At 42.1% G+C, this 22,607-nt stretch overlaps 1 protein-coding gene across 1 annotated transcript in view; it reads left to right on the top strand.

Annotated features, from left to right (window-relative positions):
* The window catches only part of PDIA5 (protein disulfide isomerase family A member 5), a 148,370-nt gene that overhangs the window by 99,311 nt on the left and 26,452 nt on the right, over positions 1-22,607 (top strand). Inside the window, exons 12-14 of the mRNA XM_075933121.2 lie at positions 5,964-6,034; positions 8,703-8,866; positions 11,096-11,226. Of these exons, the coding sequence (XP_075789236.2) occupies positions 5,964-6,034; positions 8,703-8,866; positions 11,096-11,226 (366 nt within the window). The remainder of the gene's footprint in view (positions 1-5,963; positions 6,035-8,702; positions 8,867-11,095; positions 11,227-22,607) is intronic.

A 22,607-nucleotide genomic window follows, 5' to 3' on the forward strand; every position in this document is an offset into this window, starting at 1 on the left:
CCCGTTCGTAACTGCGGATCCGACATAAGTCGGTTACGCGTAACTCGGGGATTGCCTGTACTTCAAGGTTTTGTGGCTTTTTTTAAAGTTTCAGTCCCTCTGTCCTTTCAGTATGAAGTGTTAATAATTCACACTTATTTTATGTATCACATTTCACTGCAGTGGCTGAAAGCATTTCACCTCTCTTCAGCCCTGCAGGCTAAGAAAGATGCCCCCTTAACAGGGGGAGGAAGCTGAGGTATAGTGATGTCAAGTCATTTGCCCAAAATCATTCTGCAAATCCTCAGAACCCAGGGCTGGTTTTCCTGCTGCAGGGTGAGAGTAACTGATCTTTACGTCCATCAGAGTTGTTCTTATCCGGTGCTGTGATAAAAAACTAGCGGAACTTAGCACTTAGGGAAATATAAACTGTGCCGAACAGCATAATGTTGTAGTCAGAGGAAAAGTAATGACTTTGAAATTCATTTTCATGGCTTTCTTGAGAATTTAAAGGCAATCTTTGTAAGATTAGTGGATAAGAAATTATAGGAGAGGTGTTTGATTTGCAGTGTTGAGATCAGACTTAATTCAGGCTTTCTTTTTCTCTCCTCTGAGGGAATAGGCATGCAGCAACACAGAATGAAATGGAATGTCCCCATAAAAATGGACAGAGTAACTCTTTATGTAGTAGAAGCTTTAGCTGCTGGGTTCTTGTAGCCTTAGTTGAACTGGAATTAAGGCTGCCAAATTATTTTAAAATGGTAATTAATAGTGAGATTAAAAATACACACAATCACAGTTTTAATCACACTGTTAAACAATAATAGAATACCAATTTAAATTTACTATGGCTATTTTGGATGATTTTCTACATTTTCAAATACAGTAAAACTCCATTGGTCCGGCATCTGATGGTCTGGCACTCCTGATGGTCTGGCACCATCAGGAACCCGGAAGTGCTCCAGGCAGCTGGACCATTGGAGCTACTCTGCCCCCAGCTTCCCCGATTCAGCCGTTGCTGAAATTGACCAGCGGCTGACTCCGGGAAGCCTGAGGACTGCCCCAGCTTCCCGGAGTCAGCCGCTGGTCAATTTCAGCAGCGGCTGAATTGGGGACAGCTGGAGCAGAGCAGCTGGGGTGCTGCCCGGTTGGTCCGGTAGCGCCACCCCTTGGCGCTGCGGGACCAACCCGGCAGCACACCAGCTGCTCTGCCCCAGGCATCCTCGATTCAGCTGCCGCTGAAACTGACCAGCAGTGGCTGAATCGGGGATGCCTGGGGCAGAGACGGACTATTGGAAGGGGGGGCTATGAGGGGTCTGTGGTGGCATCCCCACCACAGCACCCCAGGTCCCTCATAGCCCCCTCTTCCGATAGTCCGGCATATCTGATAATCCGGCACCCCCTGGGTCCTAAAGGTGGCAGATTATCGGAAGTTTACTGTATATTGATTTCATTTACAGCACAGCAGGATACAAAGTGCACACTACTCACTTTATATTATTATTTTTCATTAGAAATACTTGCACTGTTTTAAAAAAAAAAAAAAAAAAAAAAAGGTAAACTAAATAGTATTTTTCAGTTCACCTCATACAAGTACCATAGTGCAATCTCTTTATCATGAACAGGTAACTTCAGAGTCTGCAGGTCCACTCAGTTTTACTTCTTGTTCAGACAGTCTGAAAGTGAGAACGTGTGGATTCTGCTTTCTAACAACAATCCAAAGCCGTGTGTGCTTCATTTTCATCCTCTGAGTACATGACACAAAATTTATAGAAAAATGCGCATAAAACCACAGATCATACAGAAAATTCCCCACCCCTCCTCCCAGTTGTTCAGCCACAAATTTAATTAAGACATATTTTTTTTAACAAGCATCATCAGCGTGGAAGAATGTCTTCTGAAATAGTGTTTAAGATATGAAGGAGCATGCAAATGGTTAGCATAGCATATCTGGCACGTGAATACTTTGCAGTTCTGGCTATACCAGTGCCATGCAAACGCCTGTTGTCACTTTTAGGTGACATTGTAAGTAAGAATTGGGCAGCATTATCTCCCATAAATATAAAAAAGTAGCTTGTCTTAGCGATTGTCTGAACAAGAAGAAGGGTGTCGCGAGAATCATGGGTCCGATAATGAATACCCAAGGGGGGGAAGGACAGAACCAGGTGGACAGTTTTATCAAATAAAAATATTTATTTATGACAGTGGTGAATTTATAGTATTGTATTAATTGCTTGCGCTAACTGGGATTAACAGCCCAGACTGGAATATAGTCTCTCCTTCCATCCTATAGTCACAGAATATCATGGACTCTGTTGCAATTGCCTGTTCCACCCATGATATGAGAGATGTTTCTTGGGATACTTTGGGCTTCTATTTGAACAGTTTTAATGTCATGGTCCTGATTCTCCTCTGACATACACGGGTGTAAATTGGGAATTAACTCTGAAGTCAGTGGAGTTGTACAAGTGTAAAGGGGTATGAATTGCCTGAATTACAAATTACATTTTTGTACTTTCCAAAAAAGATGTTCCTAATCTGCCTTTTCCTACCCTGCCAGGAAAGAACTCAGAGAAATGAGCAAATGCAGAGGAAAAGAGTTGATCTTTGTAGCAATGAGTAGCAACTCATGCTTGTTGATCAGCAGTCTACAAAAAAACGTCTCCGGCCTACCTTCTATCCCACCTTTTATTGGGGATCTAAAAGAAGGAGCAATTGATCAGAGATAGAAATGTAGCCGTGTTAGTCTGGGGTAGGTGAAGCAAAATGCAGGACAATGTAGCACTTTAAAGACTAACAAGATGGTTTATTAGATGATGAGCTTTCGTGGGCCAGACCCACTTCCTCAGATCTGAGGAAGTGGGTCTGGCCCACGAAAGCTCATCATCTAATAAACCATCTTGTTAGTCTTTAAAGTGCTACATTGTCCTGCATTTTGCTTCAATTGATCAGAGACTGCCCATTTCTGGGGTAGCTGAGTAAACAGGTCAAGCAATCAGAGATGTGATTCAACAGCTCTTTATTTATGGGGGGTGGAGTGGGGGCTGGAGGGGGTGGATAACACAAAATGAATGAAGTTCCCTATTCCTATAAGTAGAGATTAAATACTCCAATTAAATAAATCTGTTTGAGTAGATGTCAGTGGGAACTGTCCGTCCCTCCCAGAAAGCTGTTTGTTTGCAGGATTTCTGCAGTGGGAAATAAATCACTGTCTGAGCCTTTTGCATGTTCTTAAAACCATATTCTTAAAAACGGGATGAGCAGTGACTGTGGTGCTGAAACAGAAACTTCTTTAGGCTGTTCCAGATATTTTCTGAATAGAATTTCACCTCTTTGCAAATCACATCTTGTTCCAAGCTCAGCGCTCTTGACCTTCTGACTGCAAAAGCTCTTCTAATAGCTCCCCCAGGACAAGGAGTTTGAGCTTCAAGACCAGCCTGATACTGCCACTCTAATGGCTTTAAAACTTATTTGTTTTGCTTGCATTGAAAATGCCTCATGGTGTCAACTATAGCAGATAGGGCTGTGCTGAATTGTTTCATAGATAAACTTAAAAAACAACAAATGGTCTGGTAGCACTTTATAGACTAACAAAACATGTAGCTGGCATCATGAGCTTTTGTGAGCACAGCCCACTTTTTCAGATGACCGGAGTTTTGAGTTTAGGATGTGCAGACCCAAAATAAATAGGGGAGAAGGGGGAAGGAAAAAAAAGTAAGGGGGCGGGAAACAAGGAGCAGAGGGTATGAAAATATCAAAGAGAAAAACAAGTAGGCAGAACTGATACTCTATAAGCACCTAAATATTGGATAGTTAAAAGAAGCAGGTAAGGCTCATAGGATAGCAATTAGATAGGAAGGGTACTAACACAAGAATCTACACAGACGAAGAGCTGTTGGCACCTCCATTGAAAGTTAGGTTGATAATGTCCCAGCTATGCATTCTCCATTGAGGAGGTTATCAGTGTGAGAATTGAATTTGTGGATGAATTGTAATTCTGAGGCCTCTCTGTGTATTTGTCTTGTAGAATTGGTTTGTGACAAGACTGCCACCTGGAGAACTTTTAAAGAGTGATTAGGTAGTTTGAAACAAAAAACAGGACTATGTAGCACTTTAAAGACTAACAAGATGGTTTATTAGGTGATGAGCTTTCGTGGGCCAGACCCACTTCCTCAGATCAAATAGTGGAAGAATAGGTAGTTTGAAGTGTTCTCCAACAGTTTTCTGTATGTTCCCTTTACATAGATCTGATTTGTGTCCATTGATTCTTTCCCGTAGGGACTGTCCAGTTTGTCCAATATATATATAGCAGTGGGGGATTGCTGGCATTTGATGACATAGAACAAATTACTGGATATGCAGTTAAATATTACACTGAAAAGTAGCGATGTAGACTCTGTGCTGGGCTTTGAACCTAACGTAACCACAATTCTATCTGTCATGTGTGCAGACACAGGTGTCTGGCCAGGTTCTAACATCATGTTCATACTTAGAGCCAGGACTGTTTCGTGTTGACTTGATTCCCTTCAGAATCTCTCCACTGGGCTTCATCTTTATGTGCTTGGTCTCGGTGCACTCCTTGGCAATGGTTTAAGAATAGTCCTGCTGCTGCCTACGCAGCCTAGAAAACGGCTTTTGCTGGAGCCATCTTGAAATGGACATGGGACTCTTTTTTCAAATACAGTCTTCAAAGCCCGGTTTAGACAGGGTCTTTGAGTGGCTATTACAGCAACAAACAAAGGAGAACAACAGAACTGACAGAAACCTAGGGGAAAATAAAGCACTGTATGGATTTGATCACCACCAGGTATCTAAATGAAACACATTGCTTCTGTAGCACAGTGCATCAACTGCCTTCCGAGTTTCTGCCTGTTCACAGCCGTTGATAACAACCAGTTCCAGTGCTTTCAAGTTCTTGCCCCATGACAAATGCTGGGCCAATCCTATTCTGCTTTTCCCTGGCCAGAAGGAACCTACTCTCTGTTTGCCTGTTCTGGGGGGAATGGATGGAGTTACATGAGTGCAATGAAGTGGACCATTCTGCAGGGTCATACGTATGACTCCTACGGATGCTTAGGGCTGAGTTTTCATGTCCTGGTTTGGTGCTTACCCTAGCTCTGAAGATCTCGGCCTGCATGGAGGGCTTTGGAAGGGCTTGTAGAGGAAGAAAGCAGCTTCAGACAAATTGCTTAGGTGTACACGAGTCTGTTTGATCACCTGAACGTGATGTGCCTTTTTACCATGTTACAATAGAGATTCTTAGGTAAGGCTTTTCATCCAGAGATCTGAATGGCTTTGTGTTCTGCGTTCATACAACAGAACGGAGTCCGGGTTCATGCTTAGGGCTCCTAGGGTCTACAAGTAATAAATAGTAACTTCACCTGTGTGAAGTTATTTCAGTTTTATCTCCATTTACAGGCCATCCCTCCATTAAGAATACATGTGTTGGTGTAATTACATGGAACTGATGAAGCAGGTGCAAATCCCTAATGTATAAAGCGGGACTTGTATCACAGCAGTGTAATCTGCATTAAATTGTTGACTTAAGATGCACCAGTAAAAGCTTAACTTTAAGATGGTGAAGTCACATGGTTGCATGATTCCTCTAAATGGATAGGAATTTGGAAACTGAGGCAAGACAGGTTGAGTGACTTGACTAAGACCACATGGCATGTCAGTGGCTTGGCAGAGGCTTTGTATCCTGTACTTCTGATCCAGTTCCAGAATCTTGCAGCATGTGTGCATTGCATTTTTTTAAACAATCTAAATTCTAGTGACCATTTGGTAATTATCCTGAATGTTGTTAAAGCTTTACAAATGAAACTTATTCTGAATTTGAGTAAATCTCCGCCACATAGTTCTGGACATCGGCAGAGGCTGGATAGATCAATGACTAACAATGATTCTTGGATTTGGAGCTTCACTAAAACAAACTGCCAATATCATTGCATAATACAGAGTTTAATTCGGGTTTTCTCTGGCAGGGTGTGGGCACTGTAAGAAGATGAAGCCAGAGTACGAGGAGGCCGCAGAGATGCTTCATGTAGCCAGTGATGTAAGCTCATTTCCTTTATTTCCCTCTTTTCAAAAAATCCATGATAAATACTAGTAGTAATAAAAATGACTTTTCCATCCCTCCCTGCAACAGTTTTAGCTGTTCTCATCCTCCCACAGGGCCCTTTGAGATGTGCTTCCAAAGTACAGTCTCATCGGGAATGCATGAGCCTTGCCAAAGCGTTAGCAAGAACATTCTGTCTTGAGCGAAAACAGAATTGCCAAGTGATTATATATTCTGCCGTAGGGCCTTATTTATATGCAATACGATCAAACCCAAATATAATGCGGAAATGTTTATTTCCCCATTAATTAAAGGCCTTGTGTTAAAGGAAAATTAAGAAAACAGAGGGGGATGGGGTTTCATTTATGGTGTAGAGGCAAAAGCTTAAAGGTCTTGTGTCCCCTCTTGCATACATTGATTTTACACTGGCATCACGCCACTGTACATCAGTGTAACTGAAGGGAGACTCTTAGACCCAGCCATGATGCTGATTCTCGTTGTACAGGAATGGTCATTGTAGCTCAGACACTGCATGACCAGGAGACACAGGTCTTGTCTCCCAGTGCAGTAGGTCCTTTTTTGATACAGCCCCTTCCAAGAAGTCCGTCCCAAAGAAAGGAGCGTCAGCGAAGGAGCCATCTGAACGACGAGTAGTTATTTGGCACAAGGGCGGATTGGAGTTGCCGGAGCAGACCTGAGGGGAGAAGGCACAACGATGAGAACGGGAGGAGGACTTGAAAGGGAGATTCAGGAGCTCTTTGGGGGGATGTTGGAGGAAGTGGGGGGAATAGATGTAGGATAGAATGATGCAGCCGCTTAACAATGAGATGGCGGCTTGAAGTTGATACACAATGGCTACGGCTACACTGGCCCCTTTTCCGAAAGGGGCATGCTAATTTTACAGGTCGTAATAGGGAAATCCGCGGGGGATTTAAATATCCCCCGCGGCATTTAAATAAAAATGTCTGCCGCTTTTTTCCGGCTTTTAGAAAAGCCGGAAAAGAGCGTCTACACTGGCCCCGATCCTCCGGAAAAAAGCCCTTTTCCGGAGGATCTCTTATTCCTACTTTGAAGTAGGAATAAGTAGGAATAAGAGATCCTCCGGAAAAGGGCTTTTTTCCGGAGGATCGGGGCCAGTGTAGACGCTCTTTTCCGGCTTTTCTAAAAGCCGGAAAAAAGCGGCGGACATTTTTATTTAAATGCCGCGGGGGATATTTAAATCCCCCGCGGATTTCCCTATTACGACCTGTAAAATTAGCACGCCCCTTTCGGAAAAGGGGCCAGTGTAGCCGTAGCCAATGTGAAAAGAAGCCGGAGCAGGGCTTCAGTGAGGGGACTGGCATGGTCAGAGTGGTTATTTTATCAGCAACACTCGCTACTGATTGGCAGGGCGCAGGAGGTGGTGTGGGAGGCCATGTAGAAGAGGCAGGGTTGCAGTACTGAAAGCAAGCACTGACCAAGGAATGGACGGTGAGTTAGTGGTAGGAACGGAGACAACAGGGTACATTTGTAGAGATGTCATAATGGACAACATGATTGCCTGAGTATTAGGGCAAGGGAGAGGAGCATGTAGCATCATAGTGACAGGCTGGGGAGGGGCCTAGGAAAGTGGCATTTTTAGCAGTGGCGGAGAGTAGATTTCAGTGGAAGGGGTGAGGATCAGGAGCTCGGATTGGGCTATGCTGCTTCTCAGTTGGCGGTAGGGTTGTGGGACTGGACAAAAGGGAGGGTGGGGTGGAGTGGAGAGTGGGTTCTGAGAGTGAGTAATAGAAGGGTAGAGAGTGTATCAGAGCCACCCATATTTAACAATTTACATGGTAAAGGGAAAATCCTGCTCCTGCCTCTGGCCATGCAGAACAGAAAAATTAAGACGGTCCTGGATTTGGGGATGAGAGTTGTGCAGCTAGACCACCCTGACACAGGCCAAATCCAGGGTTACGCAGGCAGGGATGAGGCAGGGCCCTCCAGTGCATGTGCCCGACAGCAGCGTTTCTCAACTGGTGGTACGAGTACCCTTAGGGATACTCGAGAGAAATCTTGGGGGTACGTCAAAACAACTGAGATTTGGAGAGAACTGAATTTTTGTTTTACGTTGTACAGGATTTTATCATTTTTGTACTTTTTATGCCCCAAAATTTAATCACCCACCTGGATACGATTACTTTGTTTTAAACAAATGTGTTGCAATGGTAGAAAAAATGTTTGTGTGTCTGAAAACTGTAGGTATTGGGGATACTTATACGTCTTTTTAAAGGGGGTATTTTATTAAAAAAAAAAGTTGAGACACTCCTCAGCTCCCTTGTGGCGAGGGCCGAAGATGGCCCCTGCAGCCATTGGGCTGAAGTAGCTCTGGCTGAATGGCTTCACAGCCACTCAGCCAGGAAAGGAGTATTCCTCTCATTTGTCCCCCTTCCTTGACCATAATACACCTGGCCAGTGTTCAACTAGGCTCCTGATGCTAGGTGTGAGTAGCAGGTTGAGCAGCAAGGTCTTGTGTTACTTTGACTGTATGACCTAGTAAAATATATCCCTCTCTTCATAGGGATATTGGGAGCAGCTGTGCTTTTCAGTATGCACATAGTGTGCAGTTGGAGTCTAAATCTAGACTGTCTTCTGACTAAGTGCATGTGATGCCATGGTTTGCAGTCGGCTTCTTCTGTTTCAGAGTCCTGATGTCCTCGCAGCAGTTGACGCTACTGTCAACAAGGCAGTGGCAGAGAGATTTCACATCTCGGGGTTCCCGACGTTGAAGTACTTTCAGGATGGCGAGGAGAAGTATACTCTGCCGCATCTCAGAACTAAGAAGAAAATCATTGACTGGCTGCAAAAGTAAGTTGGATAAGTTTTGAGGTTTCCTCCAGGTTTCTGGCTATTAGCCAATGAAGAGTCCTTTTGTGAACATGTAAATCTTAAACTAAGGTTCATCTCCTATTTAAATCCCTGACTCTCAAAAACAAATTGAATTCCTGTACTAAAAGCCACACATGGAGGTGTTCATTATTTTTTAATATATAAAAAAAATTATTTGCTATGGTTTTTTTTTAAATACATGCCCCTTTAACTCTTTACCAAAAGAAATATTTTAAGAGGAAGGAGAGAGGCTATTCTCAGTAGTGACTGATGGAAGAACAAGGAGCAATGGTCTCAAGTTACAATGGGGGAGGTCTAGGTTGGATATTAGGAAAAATTATTTCACTAGGAGGGTGAAGCACTGGAATGAGTTACCTAGGGAGATGGTGGAATCTCCTGTGTTGAGGTTTTTAAGTCCCGGCTTGACAAAGCCCTGGCTGGGATTATTTAGTTGGAAGTGGTCCTGCTTTGGGCAGGGGGCTGGACTTGATGACCTCCTGAGGTCTCTTCCAGCCCTAGGATTCTATGGAAAGTGTCTCCTAATCTTCTCTCCTGGAAGGCAAAACAGTGGCTCAAACAAATAAGATTAAATTTGCTGAATCTTCTTTCTTTTAGCCAATAATTTTCATTGTTTAGCAGCCAAATTGTACTCTTTTCTTTTCGGAGTCCTTTCTGACCATCAAAAATGGCATCTTTGCCCATATTTACTTTATTCCTGTGTCTTTATTAGGAGATGGGGTAAAACACACGTTGTATGTTGAGAAGAATGTATCTCCAAGAGGGAAGAACTGTTGATATGATGCTTTCTCAGGGACTTTGTGTTTGCTATATTGTGCCAGATTATTTGTTGAGGTTTCACTTTTACCACTTAAATAAGATGTGAAATAAGGCATCCAACCTTGACTTTTGAACAGGAGAGTTTGGTTAATAATGCTTGACATTTTTATTGTATTGTGCAAGTAAGTCTCTCTAAGTGCCTGCCTTCAAACTATTAATTTGGCCTTTCAGCATTGTTGTATGGAAAGTAAGTATTAGACACATTTTACACTGGGTGCATTGAGGGGCAGTGAGATATGGCCACGTTTAAACAGGAAGTCAGTGCCTACGAGGAATACGGACTCCCTATTCCTGCTGTATCGCTGCACGCTCTCCAAATGGGGGCCATAGCTCCACTGAACAGTTTACATCATTTGAGGGTCTGGCCTCCATGTACCTTTCCTTTGTTAGCAGCTGGATGGCACAGCAGTGATAGAAATATGGTTGGTATCTAGTGAATGCCCTTTAGTAGAATTAAAATTCTGAGTTTTCATTTGTTTTATCCGTAGCCGACAATATTTCAAACAATGTCATTCAAAATGACAGAAAATTGAGGAAACTGTAGTTTAATACAGCAGTGACAAATGAAGGTCTTGATAGTAGGCCTTCACACTGATGATTTTATATAAGTAATCACTTATTTAAGACACAGCAGGAATGAATCTGAGACTTGTCCATGTGGAGGTAAATAGCAAGAGATTTCTAGGAATATGCTAATGTACAGGATCGCTATTAGCTGGATGTTGTATGCAATTGCAATTGATACATACAATTATCTTTATTAAAATTTTACGGTTCACTTACATCTTATGCTCCAAAATGGGCTAGTGTTGATTATTGTATCCTGGTTTTACTTTTAGAATGTGTATTTCCCAGCCTGTCTTGGAACACTTGACAAAAAATACACATTATGGCAATACACACAGTAAATATTTTGCTTTAGTGGATATGATTCTGTGTCAGTTGCCTTTTGATTTCACCTGCGGCACCCTAATGTTCTATATGCATGCCTATAAACGCTGCTTTACTGGTGTGACTAGTATGAATCAGAAAACCTTTTTTTCAGTGCAACCTTTGTTTTTCTAACTGTAAACTCCCACAGTCATTTTAAATGGTTCTGGATTAAAAGTCCACTCTGACATATGTGCTGAAATAAAGCTTTTCCTATATTGAACCAGTCATGTTCATGAGACTAGGCAGAATCACAAGTTACATTTTTCAGAAATCAGTAAAAATTAACTCTTGTCCTTCCTGTTGGTAGAAATGGGAAGTGCATTTTTCTACTGCAGAAATAGCCATAGGGGTCTTCTAGCACCCTTTCCACAAAGCAATAGGTGACTGAGCCACAAGGCCTCTTCACATGCATCTAAAAAAGTTTTTCTCCTCCTCTAGCCCACAAGCACCACTTCCACCTGAACCAGCTTGGGAAGAAAAGCTAACAAGTGTTCTCCATCTAGCTGGGGAAGACTTCAGGGAGTCTTTGAAGAAGAAGAAGCATGCCCTTGTCATGTTTTATGCCCCATGTGAGTTGATGTGTCTGTTTACCATATAGCTTTTGTGTAGCTTCTGAAATCCTGTGCTTTTTGTATATACTTTTATAAAGAGTCGGTATCTGAAACAAACCTCCAGATCTGAACACCCTACACTTGTATAACTTCATATCTCATTCTGAATTTTATTGCTTGGACTATTCCTAATATATTTTATGAATCTGTGGGGGGAGTCAGGCTGGGGGAAAGGAACACCTTATAGCTTTCACCCAAAGACTGACAGTATTATAAGGGATCATAAAGGAGACCGATAAATGCACTTTCTGTTTGTTCGTTTTCCTCTGCTGCATTTTATGGCCTATGTAACAAAACAGGATCGCTTATAACATAGCGATGGATGCAGAGGGTCTGGTTTATTAGTATATTACTCCAGTCAATTTGCCGTGGTAGCTCCAGTGAAATCAATGGGGTGAATCAATTGCTAGATAGCCCAAGTCTAAATTCTGATGGAACCATTTCAGGAGTAATCTAAACCCACATTTTGATCTCTACCTGGAATGTGAGTCCAACTTGAGCAACTTCATCAGCAGTTCACCTGTAAACGAGCTCTAACCAACTTCCTTGAGAAGTCAAAGTAAGTCTTCCCAGTGAGATCAACAGAGATTTGGATCATCCCCTTTTGTAAATCAGATGAGCAAGGTGATGAGAGAGCCAGTTTCTGCTACTGTTTTGAATAACTTTCAGAAGTGTTCAGTGCTAGAAATGCTTCCAGCCAGCACTGGTGGTTGGCCTTCTTCCTGATTTGCATTGTGCTGTTTAAATCAGCAGAGGCATCCCTTCCATTTTCAGTATTATTCATCATTCAGTTTAGTCTTGGGGAGGCGTTTTGGTTTGTGCTAGGGGAAGGTTGTTTAATATATTTTTAATATCTATGGCCTGATTTGTTTTAAAAGGGTCTTGACCCTGCCCCCACCCAATTTTGCATGCAAAATACTGTACCATAAGATGACTGTCTCTGCAATTAATGGGTAGCATTTAGCTGTATAATTATCTCAATCAGATTTGTTCCCACACAACTGGAGACTGTTTTTTTGAGAAATCAGGCCCTTAATGTGTAATCAGGCAGGAAAAACAGCTCCTTATTTAACTTTTCTGTAAGAAAATTAAACATGAATGCATTCTGGGCTTCTGTGAAGCCCTGCTGGATGTGGGTCGCAGAGAGAAGGGAATTCCTAGGAGGTTGTAAAAGAAAGGGGAAAGAGATTTAATCCTTTTTCAACTCCAGTTCCCACTACCTATTGAGTAAAAATTGCCCCTGTGCCAGGAATTTCTGATACATGGATCCCTATTGATTAAGAATGTAATGTATTTGCTTTTAAAATAAATGTAATAGTAAAATTAAGGTATATGCCATCGTTCTCTCCAGCTAGTTCATTTTCCCCGAGCTTTCCAGTGTGAACAGTATCCATGGAGAGGGCAGAGATTCTTCCCCCAACCCACACTGTGCATGTGTGTGACTTTCTGATCCTCACATCACGCTAACAAAATTTAAATTCAATAAAAACTATTAAAAAGCATTTAAAATATTTAGTTGTAACATCACTAAAGGCATGTTTTAGAGAGTTATTAATATGCAACTCCAGTGATCGAAAGCGTGTGGCTGGTCACTGATAATTTTATTTGTGTTTGGATAATACCTTACGCCATAAGAAGTCTGACTGAAGTCAAGAGGGCTACTTGTGAAATAAGATACAGATCTCATTGTGAGCAAGGGTGTCACAATCTGGCCTTAAGTGTGTTATTGGGTTGGCATCAATCAATCAATGCTGTTTGATACAGTTGGATTACTTTTTACCCAAAGTGTGTTGTAAAGCTATGTTCCAAGTGGTACCTGAGTCTGCAGAGAGGATAGATTGATTGATGTTTGTTAAATATCCTGATGGGACTTTTTATGATTTTGGGCACTCTAAACTAGGTTTTCCTTTCAAAAGAAGATATGCAAATTCGTGCCGAATTTGCATATCTTCCGATTGCTTTTTCGAAAGAGGCTTTTTTGAAAAGGCAAGCAGTCTAGACATGGTTCTGGGAAAAAAAAACAACCCTTTTTCTAAAGAATCTTTCTTCCTCAAAAAATGAGGCTTACAGTGTACTTTCGAAAAAGGGTTTTTTCCCGAAAGAATCACGTCTAGACTGCTTGTTTTTTCAGAAAAACCTCTTACTAAAAAGGGATTGGAAGAAGATATACAAATATCTTCTCTCGAAAGAAAAATGCAGTCTAGATGCCCTTCAAGAGTAACTGAATTTCTACCCAGTTTCCTATGTCCAGGCTGTCCAGTATTTCAGTAAATTTTTTTGTTTAATGTGTGTCTGCCTGTGTGTGGAGGGGGTGTACACACATGCACGCAGCAAGCCTGCACTTAGTTAGGCGTGGTGGGAAAGAACTGATGAATATTTTAAATCTCTGGTTGCAGTAAGAATATTATTAAGGAAACAGAACAGTACAAATTATCCTATACACAGTTGGCCGCTTTTCTGCACTGACAATGTGCCTTCTGCTAAATTCAATAGATTATCTTTTGTTTACCATTTCCTCGATCATGGGATTTGTCTGTGCTCATGCTTGCCAATTAACGTTAACTTGCTTATTTTAGTGCAGAAGGAGCACAGCTAAAATTGCTAGGCCTCATTAGATCAAATAATATTCTTTCTCTATTCAGCCCCACATCCTAAGGTAAAGGAAATCCATTTGTATGTTACTGTATTCCAGAGGTGGGCAAAAATTTTTGACGGGGGCCCACTCCAAGATTTTGGAAAGTGGTCGAGGGCCGCACTCTTCTTTGCTATTAATGGAGGAGATGTGGGGTCTGGGATGGAGGTTGGGTGCAGAAGGGAGCTTGGGGGTAAGGGACTGGGGTGCAGAAGGGAGACTGGAGTCTGGGAGGGAGTAGGGATGAGGCAGGTGATTGTGACCTAGGACAGGGGACTGGAGTGCAGGGGTTTGGGATGTGACGTAGGGTAGGAGACGATTGTGATCTGGGGCAGGAGATTGGGGTGCCAGATCTGGGAGGGGGGTATGGGTGCAAGAGGGGGACAAAGGGTTTGGGGGATGCAGAGAATTGGGGCAGAAAAGGGCTGGGATGCTAGAAGCAGGTAGTGGCCAAGAGACTTACTTGCCAGCTGCCAAACTAGCTGCGTTTTTGCACAAGGATGCAGGGGAGCCTGCAGGCCTGCTATATTTTGCCCAGGCCTGCTATATTCAATGAGTGGTCTATAAAGGGGCTTGTATAATCATAATAAATAATAATTATTATTAATGTTGTTGTTATTAAGTTTTTATAAGAATTGTGAACCTCTTACATGATTTAGACTTTGGATCTAAGACTGTAGATTGAATGTTCTGATCTTTCTAATGCTTTCAGTTAGACGAATAAACCTCTAGGCAAAGGCTCAGGCATTTCTGCCTTTTGGAAATAATTGCTTGCATTATAACCCAACACACTTACTACGTATATAGGAATCTCTTCACTCCTCAGAAGTACAGCCACCTGTGGGATGGGAATACATCAGTGTCTGAATAGCAGCAACCTTCGCAGTATTTTAAACCAGGAAATGAGGCGTATTGAATTGGACCAAATCTACAGGGGGAATTTAGGTGGGCAGTGCAGAACTCCCCCGTTAAGAGTGTGGCCAGGACATGCAGGCTAAGACCCTTGTGCTTTCAAAAAGTGCCATCAGCTCTTGAATGATTCTGAATGCATACCCAAGCCCCTTGAAGTCAATGGAAAGACTCCCAGTGATCTCAGTAGACTTTGGATCAGGCTGTATTGAGGAGCAAGGTTTTATGTTTCATCCAAAAGATGGCACTTCTTGCAGTGTAATGACCCCTAGTCTATGGGCTGTTAGTCATTATTAAGTCAGTGAAGGTGCCCCACCCACTATAGAAACAGTGCTACTTGCAGTAACTAGGTTTTCACTCATTTTCCATCCTGGTATGAAGCTGATCCAACTCAGAGCAGTGTGGTTCTGTATGGCAGTAGGCCGTATGGCGACACGTGGCCTTATGGCTGCAAGCCCTTTCAGCAGCCAGTTGGCTATAACATAACATGTTGGCATTGACGTGTCCCTACTGTCGCACAATAAACCGTGCACGATAAAAATCAGTTGCTGATTAGCTGTCAGTGTCACAAAGGTCAAACAGATTGTCACAGAGTATCATGTCAGTTGGGGGAAATGTTTTGCTGGGTAACGCCCAGTGAATCAGACAAGTATGGGTCCTATGGTTTATTCCAGAGAATAGCTTTCTGGAATGATCTTCTAGTTAGGATTTCTATTAAGGGGTTTTCTGCAAATATGAAAGTGTTTACAAAAGGAAAAATACACCCAAGACCATTTTTTTTTCTTTCAAACAGAAATATCGTTCTTTACAAGATGAAAACTAGCATGGAAACACTTTTCTTTATGGATTATCATGGAGGTCAACATACACCTCCAAGAAGATTTTTATAGGAAAGAATCAACCAGACTGGGAATGGGGTTGGCTTGTGATGGTATAGTCTTAGATCTTTGGCATTATTTTTTTTATTGGTCAGTTTTAGTGCAAGGGTTTGGTGTTTTCCAGACCAATTTGATTTCTTGTCTTAAAAAGTACGAAGAAAAACACTTTAACAAATATGTCTTGCCAGGTGAAACAAGAAGTAATAATAAAGGGGGAAAAAGTTCACTGTTCCTTTTAGTAGCTTGTAAGGATGGTTGTTGCCAATGCTATTAACTTCCCAAATGGCTTCAATTTGTAGGGCTCAACAGCGTTCACAGAATGGGCATTTTTAATAGGTAGCTGAGAGCTGATTTCCAGTTTTTGATTTACTAATCAGCAGAGAAACTTCAATTTAAGCTCAAATTATTATTGTCTGCTGCTCAGATTCATTCTTTAGTAGTGTTGCAGCGTAACCCACGGAGGTTGAGCAAAGATGACCCAGTATTAATATCTTATTAGGGACCACACTCTTCTAGAAAAGTTAGGCCATTCATCTCTTCTTTGGCTTTTGCTTATCTCCTAAAGTTTCCCCAAACTTGCATTGTTTTTGTGGTGTAAGTGAGCTAGAATGTGAAATCTGTCTCTGAAGAGTTTGGGGTAAGATTTGAATCTTGGTTAAAAGAAAATGGCTCTTAACATTGCTGGAGGTTAGTGGCTGGTATGCTTGGCAGCAGGTCTTCTCCTGGTAGTGGTGCAAACACATTTTTCAGGCTGCAAAGGTCCTTATGAAGATGTACTTTGCCTGAGAGGTATTGCCACCAGACATGCCAGGAATTCCTCAGTCTGCTTGTGCAGATGGGGACACTACTTTATATAGATAAGGTCAATTATTTCCTGTATTTCTGTGCCCATCTCATTGATGTTCTGTGAAACACTGAAGTCTGCAACAACCCCCTCACTTCCCCCCCCCCCCCCTCCAAATCTGGAGACTTTGCTAGAAACCAAGATCAGCCTTTTTCCTTATTACCTGCACCAATTATACCCCTTCTCCCCCCTCAGATCCTGACCCCCGTGGCTTTGTCTTACTTGTATAGACACAAATACACAGAATGACACAGCTGAGCAGGAAGCTGGTGTGCGGCCATGGAACACATTTGTGTGTAGAAGCTGCTGTGGCTAATAACACATAAGATCAGATCCCGGCCCCTACTACATCCCTTTTGGGCTTCTTTAGGGGCACAAACAAAGCCAGGAAGGTGCCCTAATAAGATAACTGAAGATTTCCCCTTCCCAGTCCCTTTGCAGAGTAATCCTTAGCTGGTATGGAGCTGGCTACATTCTACTATCACTTCTTTGTCCCTCTCATGTTGGGGGTATAGTCGGAATCTGCTGTGCTGCGGCGATCCCTGTCTGGGGTAACAGCAAGGCAGCATGCTTTAGAGCAGGGACCAATGGGGAACTAGTTCCAGGATCGGGGAACTGTAGAATTCTCTCTTGTGGCATTCCTAACTGCGTAGAATTAAAGGTTGGTTTATGCTGAAATTTGAGACTGCTTATCTTTTGTGTAAAGGACTGGTATTTATTTGCCCACCGACTCTATCCCTGCAGAGTAACTGCATAAGGATGTGTATGCATAAGCCAAACTCTTTCAGGAGTCTTCATTACAGAGGTATCAATTTTGTATTATCCCCCCCCCCCCCACACACACACACTATATGCAAATTACCAGCTTCACACAGCAAAGAATCCCTTTAAAGGCAAAAGTATCTCCAGGAAGATTTTACTGGCTGTTTACTGTGAGGAGAGGAAAATATCCAGAACCTAGATCAAAGCCCTCTGATGATGATGATGATTCAAATCCAGCGGGTTTATACATTTCAGAGTTTTTTGATTTATGTGAGTTCTGCCTGTAGCTAGTTTCTCTCTGTCCATTAGTAGGGAACTTGCTATTTACTCTCATGCCAGTCAAGTATCTGCTTATTGGTGTAAGTAGTGCGGATAACAGTGCTGTCCATAGAATCCACTAATGGTCTATTTTGCTAATGGATGAATCCATAGAGGCTTTCCTGATCAAGGTGGCGTAGCCATTGCTACATTCTTTAGTGTTCCTGTCTGAGGACCATAATTAGTATGGACAGAACCACTTTTAAAATCATTTAGCCATTACTTCAGAACTTATGAGTTATTTTAATGGACTGAACACAGCAGACAAAAGAATGTGAGGAAGAAGCTGGAAATATAGCCGTGGCATTAAACCTGAAGATAAATTAGCCGAGTTCATGCTCATAACGCCCTCTTGTTCTCTGAAACAGGATTCCTACTTAAAATCTTTAATAACCATAAAATGTTACCAGTGATTTATTTATCAGCAGGAAGATTACCCATATTATGTGACTGGCTATGCTAGATCAGAAGTTTTCAAAGTTGGGTTGCAGGCCCATCCAGGTAAGCTGCTGGTGGGCCACGAGATGCTTTGTTTATCTAAATGCCATAGACAGAGCCTGACAGCTCCCATTGGCTGCCGTTTCCAGCTTTGAAAACCCCTGCGCTAGATACCCCCAAATACTACCTGTGATACAAAGATTTGAACAGGGAATATTTCAGACCGTTAATATGCTGCCCACCTTTTGAACTCTCTTGACTTTGTGGGGTCAAGCTCATATGAAGAAATGTTGTTACTACTTTTTTCGGATAATATCAGAATGCTAAAATACGCCTGGTGTGAGCAGGTATAACTTTGATCCTGAGGAAAAACACCAAATGGTCTGGTAGCACTTTATAAAGGTTAGTTAACTATCCCCTTATATTTTCATCAACAACTAGCCACGGGCATCACTGTAGGACTTGACTTTCTCACTTCCCAATTGTGCCTACAAATCTTGTGATCGCGTGGCAAAATCCCATTGTTTGCTCATTCAGTTAAATGCAGCCACAGGAGGGTAGTTGGAGTTAATTGTGCCTGCCAAATCAGAGGCCAGGTTGCGGTCTGTTTCTAAAATACAGCTTCAGGAAGCCATAGACTGCAAACATGCCACTGGGAACTGACAAAAATGCAGGGAAAATTCAGGTTTTCTGTGAATGAAACAGTAACTTTAGTCTGGCTTTTATTTCAACCCTTTTCTGTTCTAAACCAGCTCAGAGGTGCTTGCTGTACATCTTCACGTTTTGCAGGATTACGTGTCAAGGGTCAGAATTATTCTCATGATGGTGATAGTCCACTCTTAAAAAAGTCACATCATTGTGGCTGCTGTACAGGGAGATCCAGCTGAGAAATCCTCTGTTAAATTCTTTCTTTTTCCTTCACTTCTCCAGCCCCAAATTCCAGGGAACCCATATCTGGACTCTAATTTTTTTTTTTTTTTTTTTGGTCAAAGCTCCCCACGTTTTTGTTAAAGGCAGCAATTTCAAAGGGTCTAGTTTTTATGCAGCACCTTTGCACTCTAGGTATCTCAAGTGTTTGACAAAGTAATGAGATAAATACAGTATGCAGACAGTAAATGCGTAGGCAGAGCTGTAGCCATAGTTACCTGGATGTCCTTTCAACACGCGATATGCACACTCTTTGAACAAGTGTGCTTCAAGGGTTAATGATATTCCGCTGCCAGTAGGAGATTCAGTGCCAGCTTCATACCGTACAGAATTCTAACAAGCTAGGACGTCAGAAATCGACAGGAGAGTGACCAGTGCAGCGTGCCAAACGACAGCAGTCTAGGAGCTGCACTTCTTCTCTGAAGACTGATGATCTGGTGAGGGGGATGCAAAGGCACTTCAGGAAGTTAGGTACTCAGCTGCCACTTACTGTCACTGGTAATTGAATGCCTTTAAATATTCGTGGGAGTAGATGTTGGGAGTTTCCCCATTATACAGATCGAGTAGTTGAGGCAGAGAAGTGGAGACTTATCTGAAGGCACAGGATGAGTTGACGACAAAGCTAGGATGACAGCACAGTAATTCCAAAATCTTGGCCCGCTGTGTATTTTGACAGATGATGTGGAATAGTGTCTAGCCCACCATGTTCCTGACATACAATTAGAGATGATTTTTTTCACCTGTTCCTATAAATCACTTACTGCAATGAGAGGACATTTTTCTTTTTTTACTTTTTTTTTTTTTAAGTGTTGATAGAATTAGACCTCAAATATCTTAGCAAATACCAGCGCATTTTGAAATTATTAATAGGTTGCTTGGCATTGTTGAGGCAGTGAGGCAAGGCCTAATTGACCTGACACTTAAATAAAATCTTACAAACTTCTCAAATCAGAGGATAGACCTTTTCCTTTCAAATATTAATGATTGTGCTCCCAAGCCACATGTTCTGCTATGTCAGGTTGTAGGATGAAGGTTTGGTGCCAGATACTGTATTTAAAAAGGCCCTCTAGTTCTTTACTGGTGGAACAAAAACAAATTAACCTTTCAGTAACATCTCCAAGTGACTTTCTTGAATTTCTGTGGATGCATGAATTGTATGAGTATATGCCCTAGCTGTTGTTTCAGCTCTTATTTCTGCAATTATAGTACACAGTCTAACTTTCTTTGATTAGCCAAGGAATAGCCTTCTTTTAATTCCAGTGAATTGCTTCAGATCTCAATATTGGAAACCGCCTTTTGTCTTCTGCATTCTGCTTTGATGGATTCTGATGTGCCTCTTTCACTTGCTTGGAACGGTCTGTTTTAAAACTAATAATGAAAGGCAGTGTCTGTCTTATTTAGAGTGGTTATAGAGGGCTTTTCTCCACTACGCCACGGATCAGTGCTGCAGCCATCGATCGACCAGTTATCAATTTATTGCATCTGCTTGGATGCAATAAATCACTCTCTGAGCACTCTCCTGTTGATACCAGTACTCCACCAAGATGACAAGAATAGCTGGTGTTGATGAGAGAGCAGCCCCTGCTGACCTTAACACACAAACAGATGCTGTGGTAAGTACGTCAACTTCAGCTATGCTGTTTGCGTAGTTGAAATGACGTAGATTAGGTCGAGGGTGGGGATTAGTGTAGACGAGCCCGTAGATCAGCAGACAGGGAGTCAGGGTGTTAGTCTCAGCTCCACAACTAGGCTTGATCCTGCAAAGTGTTCATATGCTCAGCTCCCCCCTGACTTCAGTCAGAATTAAGTACACTCAGCACCTCACAGATGTACTCTGTCCCTAGCAAACCTCACGGAGGCGTTATGTAACCTCTTTTTGACATGTTTAACCTTAAATCTTATCAGAGGGATAGAAATGCCTGTCTCTCATGGACAATTGAAAGCTTCATGAAATGAATGTTGGTTAAAGCTGTTGAGATCCTGGGATGTGAGCTCCTAGAGGGTTGAAAGCTGGTTTGTTATTTTCAGTTGTGCAGAGATAAGAGTGCAGACAGTATGAATGAGATTCACACCTGGCTTAGGGAAACAGTGCTAGTTTAAATATTGCATAATACATTTTATCCTCAAGTGAATTACAGCTTTAAATGAAAGTGTGTGTGTATGTGTAATGTGTCTGGTAAAAAATAGTGGGTGTATAATAAGTGCATATAAATATATTGGTTACTCATCATACCTCCTTGTGTGGGAACATGTGTATGCATAAAATATAAACACATATCAGTGTATATATTATGATGTATAGAGCGATCAGTAAAGGGATAATAAGGTAAAATAGTCAGAAGTGCTAATCCTCTGGTCTACATGCTGATTTTGTACTGGTACAACTACTTTGGTTTGGGATGTGACCAAAGTAGTTGTAATGGTGCAGTTCCTACGGTGGGTGCAGCATAGCTCGTTTTCCTCCTCCGATGGTAACTTTTACACTGATGTAACTCTGTTCGCACTTGGGGAGTTATGTTGTCTAACTATATAGGTATTGCTGTCCCAAAGCATCTAACTGATTAAGAAGCCTAAATCTCACATTCAGAAGGGATTTTAGGCACTTGAGAGCCAAAATCCTATCAACAGGCTCCAAAGTGCCTTAAACCCTTTTGAAAATGAGAATGAGGTTTCTAAATCAGTGAGGCATGGCAAAGCTGAGCACAGCAATATCTAAATACCTTTGAAAATCTGAGCCTCAGGCACTTCTGAAAACATTACCCATAGATATTATAAGTTCAGTATTGTGATTGCTCTTTGTTGTCACAGTCTATCCATCCGCTGTTTCTTTGGATACACGGATAATAACTATTTGGTCCCAATAATTTACTGTTTCATTTTCTATTCTTTCTCCTTCAAGACTTTGTCTGTTGAGGAGGCACTCCATTTTCTTGTTAGAACCGCCCCCCCCCATCCTTCTCTCCCACTCACTCACCCTTGAAACACTCTTTTCTGTTAAGTTATCACCTCTGCCATCATCCCAGGACACCTGTCCCGTCTAGCTGGGAACCCCTTCTTGCTTAACAATAAGAGCAGGGTGGTCATAACTCCCTGGCATCTATCTGTTTGTGATGCTCCTGTGGGTGTGTACCCCCTTGTTGAGAATCCTTGATCTAGTCCATCCCTTGGTGATCTCTGCAGTTTATTCCCTGCAATACCTTTTGGAGTGATTTGTCCGTTTTGGTTTAAATGCTGTAAACTGTAGGGCATTTATGGGGACCATTACTGGGTTTTAGCCTTATTGTTGGTTTTTACTTCTGCCCCGTATGGGGCATTCCTATTTCAAAATGAAGAGCTGCTGCTTTGACCACGTTGACTTTGCCATGGGCGTTTGAACTCTTCTTAACATACACCTTCATCTTAGCATCTCGTTGCAACCAACACTGCCCACCAACGTTCTCATGCAGTCTAACAGGGCACCTTCACCTCTGCTAATTTTCCTCCTCTGTCATTATAAAGCCTGTTCTTTTCAAGCAGGCTGAATAAGTTGGAACCCTTTTCCCGTGGGATAGGCCTTCTTGTTTCAAAAACGTTTCTGTCATGTCACCACCCCCATCCAGATAGATACTTTACAATGGATATTTTCAAAGAT

Source organism: Pelodiscus sinensis, chromosome 7 (assembly GCF_052426305.1).
Source record: "Pelodiscus sinensis isolate ZL-2025 chromosome 7, ASM5242630v1, whole genome shotgun sequence".
NCBI classification, from domain to species: Eukaryota; Metazoa; Chordata; order Testudines; family Trionychidae; genus Pelodiscus; species Pelodiscus sinensis.